Raw genomic sequence first — 13,252 nt, 5'->3', positions numbered from 1 at the left:
AAATGGAGAGGGAGATGTATGGTAGGAGCTGTGGAGCGAAGCGGAATCCTGAATCTGGCGGAAATCCCGAGACTGGATCCCCGTACCACCACGACCACGACGCTGTCGAGGCAGGGTCTGATCATCATTAAACCTGTAAATTAAAAAAAACATATTTAAAAATTAGTTCTAATAATTTTAATAAATAAAAAAAACATATTTAAAAAATAGTTTTAATAATATTAAAAATGTTTAATAATTACAAAATAGTTTTACAAATATGAAATCATCTTTTATAAATCCAAAAATCGAATTTATATACAAAAAAATGTTTTGTAAAATCCAAAAAATCGAATTTATATACAGAAAACGTCTTGTAAAATACAAAAATCGAATTTATCTACAAAAATCAAATTTATATACAAAAATCAATTTTATAAATACAAAATAATAAAAAAATTATAAAAAAATTCCAAATCAATTCAACACAACAAATTATCCAACCAAATCACAATTCTAAACCTATTATACAACCAAATCACAATCCTAACCAATCACCCTAACAAAAATCTATCAAAAAACTTCTAAAATCATCAAATCTACACAAAAACCTAACAAAGAGAGTGGGATAGGGTCCTTACATGATTTGTGTAGGAATAGAGAGGATTCGCCGGAGAGATCGTCGCGAGAGAAGGGGAGATCGCCGGAAGAAGAGAGAGATCGCCGGAGGCAGAAGAGAGAAATGGGGAAGAAGAAGTGTCTCGTGTTTATAAAACCTAGGGTCCGACGGAAACTGTCCGTCGGAATTTCTTCGGGTCCGACGGAAACTATCCGTCGGAATTTCTTCGGTATTTTTATTTTCAATTTTCGCGAAATATTTGGCTGCTGGTTTGCCCGGTTAAATGAAAATATTCCGAGAAAATTCCGACAGACACTTAAATATCCGCCGGAATCTTCCTCGGAATTTCGTCGGAATATTCCGAGGAAATTCCGAGGAACTAGGAATATACGTGTTATTCAATCCGCAAAACGTTGTTTTCGATTAAAAACCCATAGTTCCTCGGAATGTCCTCGGAATATTCCGAGAGAATTCCGAGAAAACCCTTATCTTCCTCGGAATTCCGAGGAAATTCCGAGGAACCTTCTTTCATACGCAAAGTCGGGATACTTTGATTGGAAATGCTTCCACGCTTTTGCATCTGAAGGATGTCTGATCTCACCATCTGTTGAGTGCTCCGCATGCCATCTCATTGGTTGCGCTGTGCGTTCAGATAGATACAACCTCTGCAACCTTTCCGTCAAAGGTAAATACCACATCCTTTTATATGGCACTGGAACTCTTCAACTCGTATATTTATAATGAGGCTTTCCACAAAATTTGCATGTAACCCGCTGTTCATCCGCCCTCCAATAAATCATGCAGTTGTCGCTGCATACATCTATTACCTGATACGATAAACCAAGACCAGCTACGAGTTTCTGAACCTCGTAGTATGAACCAGGAGCTACATTATCCTCGGGTAGAATACCTTTTACAAAATCAGCAATCGCATCCACACAGTCTTCAGCCAAATTATAATCTGTTTTAATGCCCATCAATCTTGTAGCAGATGATAAAGCTGAATGACCATCTCTGCAACCTTCGTACAATGGTTGCTTTCCAGCATCCAACATATCATAAAATCTCCTAGCTTCTGCATTGGGTAAATCTTCCCCTCTAAAATGATCATTTACCATATGCTCAGTACCTACACCATAATCTACATCCGTTCTAATTGGTTCTTCTAATCTAACCGCTGGCTGAGGTTCGCTAGTACTACCATGTTCATAATCAGTTTCCCCATGATGATACCAAATTTTGTAACTTCATGTAAACCCACTCAAATATAGATGAGTCCAAACATCCCACTCTTTAATAACCTTTCTATTTTTACAATTAGAGCAAGGACATCTTAACATACCTGTTTTTGCTTCCGGTTGTCGGTGAACTAACCTCATGAATTCGGTTATACCTCGTTGGTATTCTTCCGTAAGCAATCTCGTGTTCGGATCCAAATGAGGTCGATCGATCCAAGAACGAAAATAATTTGAAGAAGACATATTTTTTATGAATCAAATTCGTGTGTAAAGAGAGTAAGACGGAGGATGAAGATATGGAGTGAATGAAGAGGAAGAGGGGTGCTTGTATTTATAGTTGAAATCCTGCCGACAGACCGAAGAAATTCCGACGGAATTCTGACGCCAATGGCTAGTTCGTCGGAATTTCCTCGGAATTTTTAAAATCCCCCAACGGCTCTACAACGGTTCTCTAACGGCTATAATATATCCTCGGAATTCATCGGTTTTTTCCGAAGAATACATTTTTCCTCGGTATTCTATAAGAATATTCCGACGGATTGATATTTCCTCGGAATTTCGTCGGTATATTCCGAGGAAACCAAATTTTGTGTTTCCTCGGAATATCCCCGGAAATTCCTCGGGATATTCCGAGGATTTCTTTTTCCGTCGGAATGTCCGTCAGAATACCGCTGTTTTCTTGTAGTGTATCAACCGAATTGGTTTGTTTTTATTTTAATTAATCTACAAAAAACCCAATTCAATTTCCTTTTTGGTTTAACCAAACCGTGTATGCAACTATATAGATCGTATACATCTCCATCTCCATAAAACCTAGCCGCATACCTTCACGTCTCACGATTTATCACCTCCTTCCCATCTTTCTCGCTCATCACATGTTTCACTTCTTCTCCATGTGTGCATATGTCTATCATAGAAGCCGAGACGGGACGCACCCATCGTTCACCTCCAAACTTTGATCCACCGCTTGCACCGCCGGCTCTTCCCGTCGTCTTGGAGCTATCGCCATGTCAGAGAGAGAGACAGCCTCGCCATCAGTGGTCAAAACAGACATGTTGTTGCCTCGCATCGAACTCAAGAGATGTATATATGACGTGAGAAGGAGATGCACAAAGACGGAGCCACCGTCTCACCACTGCGGCACCGATCGGATCCACCGTTGTAAGCCTTGAGCCACAGCCTCTTCATCGACGACCACCGATCTGCCTTGCCATGAACCGTTAGCCACCGGAGAGCTGAGCCGTGTCACCAAAGATCTAGACGTTCGAACCGTAGCTATTTCCGAAAAGGTTAATTGTGACATAAGTTGTTTCTTGTGATACAAGAAATATATTTAACGTACACTTTTGACATGGCATGCGTAGGAAGGAATCAAAGACCTTATGGGTGATTTGTTTGCCAAGTCATTCTCTCTGAAGCCTAGACATTTGACCAGGCATATCAGTTCCCGAGTATTATCTCATGAATCTATAATATTGGCTAAGGTGAGGGTCTATTCCGTAAATCCCGTACCAGTGTAGAATTCTCCCTATGCTAGTTTAGATTTCGAATCATGATCCGTCTGTTTGAATTGAGTCTGTTTGAGTCTTGATTGTTATTTAGTTTATTCATTGTAAACTGAAACTAGGGGTCTAGAGGATTCAACTGTTGATTTCACTGTGTGATGCTAAAAGATGCGATATATATATATATGTATGTATACATAGTTATGAGTAGGGACTATGTGCGAGAGCGGGGGTCCAGAGATGTCTGGACTAGCGACGCAACTTTGGTGGGCGGGGGCTCAGAGACGTATGGGCTAGCGACGCAGATTGTGTGGGGCGTGGGTGCAGAGACGTTTGCATTCGACGCAGCTTTGGTGGGCGGGGGTACAAAGACAGACTGTACTAGCGACGCAGCATATGTATATATATCCGTATGATGAGATGCGGGGTGTATGGAATAGCTATATGCTATCATCTCATTGTTTGTGTTGTGTTTGTGTGATGTTTTAGGCGTCTTGTATGTTCATGTTAGAGCTAAACTTCGATAGTGGGAGTTCTATTTACTCAAGTCAGTGGTTTGCGTATTTAGCATCTCATACCTCACGGAGTAACTCTCCTGTTACTCACCCCTCATTTCCTTTCCCTTTCAGATGAGACTGACGAGCAAGAGTAATTGCTATCGGATTGGTGCTTTGCGAGTTTTATTTTTTTTTTTTTCAGACTTGCGGTTTTTATGTCTTTATTAATATTTTCGGAAATTATTATGTTATTTGAATTTATGGCTATTTATTTGATTTATGGTGTTTAGAGACGATTCACGAAGATCAATAAATGAGGATTTCAGGATTATTATTTTTATTATTTATTTTGGAAAATAGGGTCTCACACAGTTTCTCCCTTTTCTCAACAAATCCATCTCGATTCTACCCAAACGCTTCTCCGCCTCCGCGAATTCCGATAATCAATCTCGCGACTCAACGAGAGATCTCTTCCGAGCGTACGAGCTCTGCTTGGAATCGTTCTCCGCGCAATTAGCTTGCAAGCCTCACACCGTTCAGCTTCAGGCTTGGGGGTTTTACGAGTGTGTTAACACCCAAGCGTTTAAGTTTCTGGAGAAGCTGAGAGGATCCGATGTTAGTTAGCCGGAGGTTAAAGACGGAGAGGCGGAGCTGGCAATGGTTTTGGTAGAGGCTGTGACGATTATTTTTAAGGCTGTGGCGATGAGTCAGCAAGGCGATGATAAGATGTATAGAAAAGTACTTGTCATCCGGTACTTTTTATATTTAAATAAAGTTTTATAAGGTGTTTTGTCAATACTTATTATATCTGATTTAATCTAAAACCAGCATAATAAGTTATTATTTATGTTTTCGAATACTTAAATCAAACATCAGAGAATTTACATATGTCAAATATTTTTGTATCAAAATATGTACTTATTATTGTGTTAAATTTTTAAAACACTCATATCTTAGAAATAGTTTAGAAAATATCTTTATATAAATGATTTTTTTTTTACTAATGTTACTGTTTTCATATAGCAGCAAAATAGATATAAGAATTATCTTTTTAAAATTTTTTTTGATAATTTTATTATATTATTTTAGAATCAATCATTTAATATAACATATAAATTTTATATTATTAAAATAAAATTCGCTTTTAATTATATATAAAATTAATTAAGGGTATTGTTTAAATTAATAATTAGTGAATCATTGAGAAAAAAAATAATAAATCAATAACCTAACTAAAAGTCTAAAACCTAATAAAAATATGACATATAAGAAAAACTAACTAAATTTTAATATAACATATAAATTTAATATTATTAAAATAAAATCGTTTTTAATAGATATGATTCATTAAGGGTATTTTTTAAATTAATGAGTTAAAAACAAATAATAAATCAATGATTTAGGTAAAACCTAATAAAAACATGAAAAATAAGCAAAATTACCTAAAAAGAAGGATAATATTACAAATCAGCAAATTTACTTCTTAAATAATGATATAGATAGATAGATACAAACTTTTTCATATTTAGTCTAATTATAAAATTATGTTTTTTTAATTAAATTTTATATTTATTAATTAAAGAATTAAAGAACATTTACAAAGAAAGTGATAGGGGACTAAAACTCTATAGTAAGGTCTGGAGTGTCAAAGAATAAAAAAAAAAACTAGTCCTTTCGATGGACATAAACTTCCAGCCATCTGCTAAACAACCCCTCCAGCTTATGGTTTCCACTGTACTTCAGTGACAATATCCTGTAACGGATTGCCTTATCAATCTGCCTTATGATCGCAGTAACAAATATTTCTTTGTTGTAAGAAGTAAACAATATTTTCTTTTCGAATTTCATTTTTTTTTATATTTGGCGCAAATATTTTATTTAAAATAACTCTTTTGTTTTTACCAAGTCAACAAGTAAATAAAACAAACTTTCATAACCTTTTCTCGTAAAATATTATCTATCAAATAATTTTTAGAAACTTGGAAATATATCCAAGTAATTAATAAATACTTGTAAGTAGCAAGTAATCGAACAAGGCAAGTGATTTGCAAGAAACATATTTTTGGACAAGTACTCGAAATAACAAGTATTCGTTTCTGACAAGTCAAGTACAAATCGAAAAATTCATTACTCGTTCAAAGTAAACCAAGTATCAAGTATACGTAAAAAAAGTAAGTATCCGTTTTGCGCCCACCCCTACCGCAAAAAGTAAGAAATAGTGTAATGATTGTTGAAAAAACAAGCGGAGTAATGATTTAATATGATTTATTAGTGTGCTTAATGGACCAATTTTGTTTCGCTTACGTTACATAGGTTGATTATTTGTAAATTTTAATTAAGAAGTTAATATAATGTCAAAAGAAGTTAATATAAAATCATATAATATGTGAACTTACTTACAAAAAGTTAATGTCCGGTTCTTGACATGTGCCAAAGGTGCATAAACACTAGTCCACATTTAATATTAACAAATATTAAGTAGATTTATGGTCATTTGTAAATTAAAAGCGAAGGATTTTTTTTCCAAATTTTTATCATACTTACAAAATTATAAATACTCTGTTTCAAAATAATCCACGTTTAAAAAATCAAAAAGATACATTTTATATTTTAATACTTTTATTAGTTAATAATAGTAAATTGCAAACTTAGTAAAAAAACTGAAAGTGTAACACATAACATCAACTTTTTACTTCTTTTTTTTCTGAATGAATGTCAAATGTATTCCGCAAAAATATTTATTACATCAAGTGTAACAAAGAATTGAAAGAAAAACCAAAAGAATGAGTTAATAAGAAAAAATTGCAAACTTCATAAAATTAATTGTGTTTATCAAATTTTGATTGGCTAAAAACTAAGAGGAATAGTTCATCACAAAAATTATACATTTATAATTAAAAGATAATAAATTTTATTAATATGTTTGAAAACTCTAAAACATAAATCATTTTAAAACAAATGAAGTATCAAAAACCTATTTCATTCAAGAATGGTTCACAAAATATTTTGCATGAGTTTGATTTTATTTTAGTGGTTTAAACTTAATAAAACATTTTTACTTTAGACTTTTTCTTTGTCCCTCCATTTCTGCCGCCGAAAATATACAAACTCCCTTCTCTTCTATCCAATGAACCAATCCATTAAAATTCTTCTGAGTTCCTATATAAATATGTCAATCTTAGCACTTCATTATAAAAATCACTATTTACGTAAAAAATCCATAACAATGAAATTTTCATATTCTCTATCCAAACGATTTTCTTTGCCTATTTTGATCCTACAATTCCTCATCATACATAGTGTTTCATCATTAAACCTTACCAATGAGTATCTCAACCACAAATGCTTCCTTAATCAAGGGAAATATAAGTCTGGAAGTCAATACGAGGAAAACCTCAACTGGATCTTCGATGATATTCGTACAAGTCCTTATGCTTTAACCGGTTTCTCACACTTAAGTGTTGGAAAAACACCAGCCGATTTTGTTGCTGTCACTTCCCAGTGTCGTGGTGACACTTATGAGTCTAAATGCCGTACATGCATTGATACCGTAATTTCAGGGGTAAATAAGCTGTCATATATTTAAATATGAAGATTACAATTTTTTGAGTGATGTAAAATGTTATCTTTTAAGCCAAAACATAAATGTCTACGGGAAACAAAAACAAGATTGAAGTAATTTGAAAAAAATATCAGCTGACAAAGTTTGACATTTGTTAAAGATAGGGATGAGACAATTATCTAAGTAGATGGTATCTAGTGAGATCCGCTCCGGCACCACTCTAAATATCGAGATATCTGGAAGATCAGGTCTGTATAATTGAATCTCAGATCAATAAATACCGGATCGAGATTCAGATATCTTGATTTTAAAGTCTGGATTTCATAATTATGTAAGTATATTTAAAATATATGTTATTAATAACTTTTTGAAAATAACATAAATTTTATAGATAAAAATGTATTTTAAATTATTGTAATATTAATTTTACTTTTTAAAATATTATATTTTATTTTGGCATATTTTGTTTTGTTTTATATAATTCTATAAAATTTAATTTTAACGTTATTATAAATGTTTTATCATTATTTTTATGAAATTGTGTCCAAATATTAAAATCCATTGCTAGCTTAATATTTAGTTTGATATCTATTATCAAGATCTCACAAAATCACGAATATGATATGGATAATCAAACATGGTTTTTACGGATCTGAATATCCTAATATTTATGATATCCAAATTCGTCTAAATTCTAGTTATATAAATATCACAATTTATCATAATAAATTGTGTATTAATTGAATTATATTGAAGATGTTTTATTAAATGCTACTATGTTACTCAAGGTTGCAAATTATTTATATAAGGGTGGTTCTTTAAATCCTTAATTATTGACATTCTTCAAATCATCAAAACAATCTTTTGCTATACAAATAAATAGGAGAATAGAGCTTTTACTGAAATATTAAATCATCATTTAAAATGATATAAAACATACATATATATGGTTGTATATTGCAGTTTCGTAAGAGATGTCCGAGTAACAAAGGAGGAATAATATGGTACGATCAATGTCTTCTCTATATTAATACGATCAAAGAAAAAGATCCAGCCCCGACTAATTACAAGAATATTTTTTCTATGCACAACCCAAATAATGTGAGAGGGGATGCAAAACTGTTCGCCATGAGGGTGATGGATTTTTTCTCTGAGCTAACACTTAAAGTCAAGAAAACCACCAAGTATAGCCTAATATTTTACGCGGCAGGGGAAAAGAAGCTCGGAAAAAATAAATTATATGCAATGGTGCAATGTTTACAACTAACAATGGATTGCAAAGGTTGTTTGACTTGGAGTATCTTAAAGCTTTTCGAAAACAACGAGATTAAACAAGGAGCGCGAGTTTTGGGTACGGACTGTGATTTAAGGTATGAGCTATACCCTTTTCTTAGGAGTTAAGCATTTTTAAGTTATGTTTTAGTTATTTTTTTTTTTTTTGCTGAAATGTAATATCCATTTATCAATAAAAAGATTGTTTACAAAAAACAGATCCAAAGAATTTGTTTAGAAGTTCAAAATTGAATATTAACTATGATTTTCAACTGACTTGGAATCTTGAGCCTATAACCCAACTGACTTGTTTTCATCCGTAGTATCTGAAAGCTTTTTTTAATGACTTGCTGTATGCTTATGAATGATGTTTGGTAACTACTTACTGAATGATGAGGCTGCTTGTTCTGACTGAGTACTGGCATTACGTTCTCTCAATATCAAATATTTGGTTGATTGAAAAGTGGGTTTGAAAAGCACCAAAGTCATGCTCGTCTAACCTCGTATCTTTTATTGTGCATGGCATGATCTACCAATCCAAGTGTTATCTTCTTTCAGCACCTCAGAACAGAACATGTCCAATAATTTACGTGAATTCAATTCTGTTGAAAACTCTGAACCAGTTGAAAATTAAAATATGTGCCTACAAGTTTCGTATGTCATATCCTATTTAAGAATTTGAGGTTGTTCAAGGTTGAGAACTTGAGATGCTCTTACCTCCGACCTTTCACCACTCTCCAATCAACTTACCGTAAACAAAACCCAACACTCACCCTCCGGTCCCTTGGCAAGCAGCTCCTCCCTTTTTTGAGAAATATGTGATCTTAATTACGCAGAATTAATGTGCACAAGCACTAAGAGCATCTTCAAAGACTCTATTTTAAAGTTCTTACATTTGAAATTCTATGATTTTCTTTTCAAAATCAAAATTTCAAACTTAACTTCAAACTTATTTATATTTTATTCTATGGTCTTTATATTTGTTATAATTAATTTAAACCCATAAAAAATTTATAAATAGCTAGCACATATATAAAAAATATTATAACAATATTAATTAATAAAATCTTACACTAAAATATAAAATTATAAATAGAAATACTTAATTAAATATCAACCTACAAGCAAAATACCACATTATTCCATAAAATTATTTCAGTAATGCTCGATTTTGGTTAAACAAAATTTGTTTGGACAATATTTTGGAGATTTTGGAGATTTCAGAGCAAATTTACCAGACTATTAGTGTTGTTGTAATATTTAAATTTGTGTAATAATATGTATTCATGTAAATTGTTTTTAGTTATTAATTTTTCTTTGTTATATTCTTGTTGTTTATTTCTAGTTTTAAATAATATAAATTTATTTTTTAAAAATTATTTAATTTTATGTGTAAAAATTTAATTTATAAAGAAAAATTTAAAACATTTATGAGATATAAAAATTTAAGGATTAAAACGATAAATAAAAAATGCTTATAAATTATAAATGTAATGTTTAATTAATATAAGGACCAAAATGCAAATGAAAAGATGAAATTTCAAATTTGAAGTTTTGAGTAGTGAAACATCAACTCCCAAAACTTTAAATTTAAAGTTTTGAATTTTATTTTTAGAGAGTAAAAAATTCTATATTTGAAGTTATATAGTTTCTTTTGGAGATATTCTAAATCCACGTATAATAGTAGCAAATTTTAAGTAGATTTGTGGTCATTTGTAAATTAAAATGCGGAAGCTTTTAAAAAAATTCTTATTATACTTAACAAAATTATAACATACTACGTTTCAAAATAATCCATGATTTTAAATAAAAAAAAATACATTTTACATTTAATATGTTTATTAGCTTTTTTAAATGTGTTTATTAGCTATTAATAATAAATTATTAATTTTGTACAAAATTGAAAGTTTAACAAATAATAACATACTTTTTTACTTGTTTCTGATTGAAGGTTAAATTTATTGCATAAAAATATTTATTACCTCAAATGTAACAAATAATTGAAAGGAAAACAAAAAGAATGAATTGATCAAAAAAATGGTAAACTTCGTATAGGTTAATTTGTGTCTTCGGATTTTGGTAAGCTAAAAACTGCAAGAAATAATTAATCACAAATTAATGCATTTATAATTAAACTTTAATTTGTTTATTAATAGGTTTGATAACTCTAAAACATAAATTGTTTTTAAACACATGAAGTATTAAAAATCCTATTTAAGCAAAAGACTGGTGCACAAAATGTCTTGTATCAGTTTGGTTTTATTTTTAGGAGTTTAAACTTAGTAACAAAATTGAATTTAGACTTTTTCTTCGTCCCTCCATTTATGCCGCCGAAAATATGCAAATTCTTTTCTCTTTTATCCAATAAGCCAATCAATCAAAATCCATCTCAGTTCTTATATAAATATGTCAATCTTTACACTTCATTTATAAAAACCACAATTTACTTAAGTGAAATAAAAATCTTTAATAATGAAATTTCCATATTCTCTATCCAAACAATTTTCGATCCCTATTTTGGTCATGCAATTCCTCATCATACAAAGTGTTTCGTCACTGAACCTTACCAATGAGTATCTCAGCCACAAATGCCTCAATCAAGGGAAATATAACTCCGGAAGTGAGTACGAGAACAATCTCAACTCGATCTTTCATGACTTTTCTACTAGTGATTATGCTGAAACCGGTTTCTTAGACGCAAGTCTTGGAAAAACGACAGCCGATTCTGTTACTCTCACTCTCCAGTGTCGTGGTGACTCTTATAGATCTAATTGTCGTACATGCGTTGACACTGCAATTTCGGGGGTAAACGAGCTGTATATTTAAAAATAAAGATTATGTTTTATTCAGTGATGTAAAACTGTATCTTAAAATATAAATGAATACATGAAACATAAACCAGATTATTGTAATTAGAAAAAGTATTAGCTGAAAATGTTTGACATTTTTTAAAGATAGGAATGGAACAATTATCAAATATCTGGGATCCGATGTGAGATCCGCTCTGGCTCCACTCCAAATATCCAGAAGGTCTGATATGTATAATAGAATCTTGGATCAGTATATACTGGATCCAGATCCAGATATCTTGATTTTAAAGTCTAGATATCATGATTCTGTAAATATGTTTAAAATATATGTTATTGATTGCTTTCTAAAGATAACGTAAATTTTATAGATAAAAGTTATTTTTTAATTATTTTTGTAATTTTACTCTTACCCTTTAAAATATTATATTTTATTTTGGCATATTTCGTTTCATTTATATAATCTATAAAAAATTAGTTTAATATTATTATAAATATTTTTATCATTATTTTTTGAATTTGTGTCCGAATATGAATATGCACTGCTATGTTGATATCCATCATCTAGATTTTCCAAAATCACTGATCCGGATATGGATAGTCTAACATGGTAATGATGGATTCTGATATCCTAAAATTTCTAATATCCAAACTCTTCTCAACCCTAGTTATATATATCACGATTTTTTTATAAATTATGTAGACTTAGAATTATATTAAAAATGTTTTTTATTATATGCAACTATGTTACTAAAGGTTGCAAATTACTGAAATATCAAATCATAATTTAAAATGATTTAAACATACATGGCTGTATATTGCATCTTCGTAAGAGATGTCCGAGTAACAAAGGAGGAATAATATGGTACGATCAATGTCTTCTCTATATTACTACAATCAAAGAAAAGAGTCCATTCAAGATTAATTACGAGAACATTTTTTCTATGCACAACCCAAATAACGTGAGAGAGGATGCAAAACTGTTTGCTATGAGGGTGAGGGATTTTTTCTCTGAGCTAACACTTAAAGTCAAGAAAATCACCAATAATGGTCTTCTCAATTTTTACTCGGCGGGAGAAAAGAAGCTCGGGAAAAATAAATTATATGCAATGGTGCAATGTATAGAACTAACAAGAGATTGTAAAAGTTGTTTGGCATGGAGTATCACAAAGCTTTTTAAAAACAACGACATTAAACAAGGTGGGAGAGTTTTGGGTACAAATTGTAATGTAAGGTATGAGCTATACCCTTTTCTTAGAAGTTAAGCATTTTTAAGTTATGTTTACTTTTTCTTTTTGTTGCTAAAATGCAATATACATATATCAATAAAAAGAGTGTTTACAAAAGAAGATCCAAAGATATTGTTAGAAGCAAAAATGACACATCATTTGTTAATTTTTTTTTTAATTAGAATAAATTTAACATTTATTCAAAACAAAAGTTTAAAAGATCAAAACTGAATTTTCAAAAACAATGATTTTCGAATGGGTTGGAATTCTTGAGCCTATAACCCAACTGACTTGTTTTCAACCTCAGTATCTGAAAGCTTTGCTTTGATGACTTCAGTTGATAGTTGATATGATTATGAATATGATGTTTGGTAACTCTCTTACTGAGTGATGAGGCTACTGGTTCTTACTGCGATTAAGGTTTTTTCCAGATTAAATATTTGGTTGATTGAAAAGTGAGTTTAACAGGCACCATGTCATGCTCATTTATCCTCGTATGCTTTATTGTGCATTGCATGATCTACCAGTCCAGCCCAGGTTCATC

At 31.4% G+C, this 13,252-nt stretch overlaps 2 protein-coding genes across 2 annotated transcripts; both read left to right on the top strand.

Moving 5' to 3' along the window:
- Window positions 1-7,048: 7,048 nt before the first annotated feature.
- On the top strand, window positions 7,049-8,801 carry LOC106320956 (putative cysteine-rich repeat secretory protein 37). The gene is made up of 2 exons (XM_013759295.1): window positions 7,049-7,400; window positions 8,364-8,801. The coding sequence occupies exons 1-2, from the start codon at window positions 7,065-7,067 to the stop codon at window positions 8,799-8,801; spliced, it is 774 nt and encodes a 257-aa protein (XP_013614749.1). The 5' UTR covers window positions 7,049-7,064.
- Window positions 8,802-11,119: 2,318 nt separating this feature from the next.
- Window positions 11,120-12,744, top strand: LOC106320957 (putative cysteine-rich repeat secretory protein 35). Its single transcript, XM_013759296.1, has 2 exons — window positions 11,120-11,488; window positions 12,315-12,744. The coding sequence occupies exons 1-2, from the start codon at window positions 11,145-11,147 to the stop codon at window positions 12,742-12,744; spliced, it is 774 nt and encodes a 257-aa protein (XP_013614750.1). The 5' UTR covers window positions 11,120-11,144.
- Window positions 12,745-13,252: the final 508 nt, after the last annotated feature.

This window comes from Brassica oleracea, unplaced genomic scaffold (assembly GCF_000695525.1).
Source record: "Brassica oleracea var. oleracea cultivar TO1000 unplaced genomic scaffold, BOL UnpScaffold01148, whole genome shotgun sequence".
Taxonomy (NCBI): Eukaryota; Viridiplantae; Streptophyta; class Magnoliopsida; order Brassicales; family Brassicaceae; genus Brassica; species Brassica oleracea.
Note: the sequence above shows the minus strand (reverse complement) of the source record. Positions and strands in the feature narration are given on the sequence as shown.

Coding starts and splice junctions, on each gene's coding strand:
- LOC106320957 (XM_013759296.1), top strand. CDS start 11,145: ATGAAATTTCCATATTCTCTATCCAAACAATTTTCGATCCCTATTTTG. Junction 11,489..12,314: donor ATTTCGGGGGTAAACGAGCT/GTATATTTAAAA, acceptor TCTTCGTAAGAG/ATGTCCGAGTAACAAAGGAG.
- LOC106320956 (XM_013759295.1), top strand. CDS start 7,065: ATGAAATTTTCATATTCTCTATCCAAACGATTTTCTTTGCCTATTTTG. Junction 7,401..8,363: donor TTGATACCGTAATTTCAGGG/GTAAATAAGCTG, acceptor TGTATATTGCAG/TTTCGTAAGAGATGTCCGAG.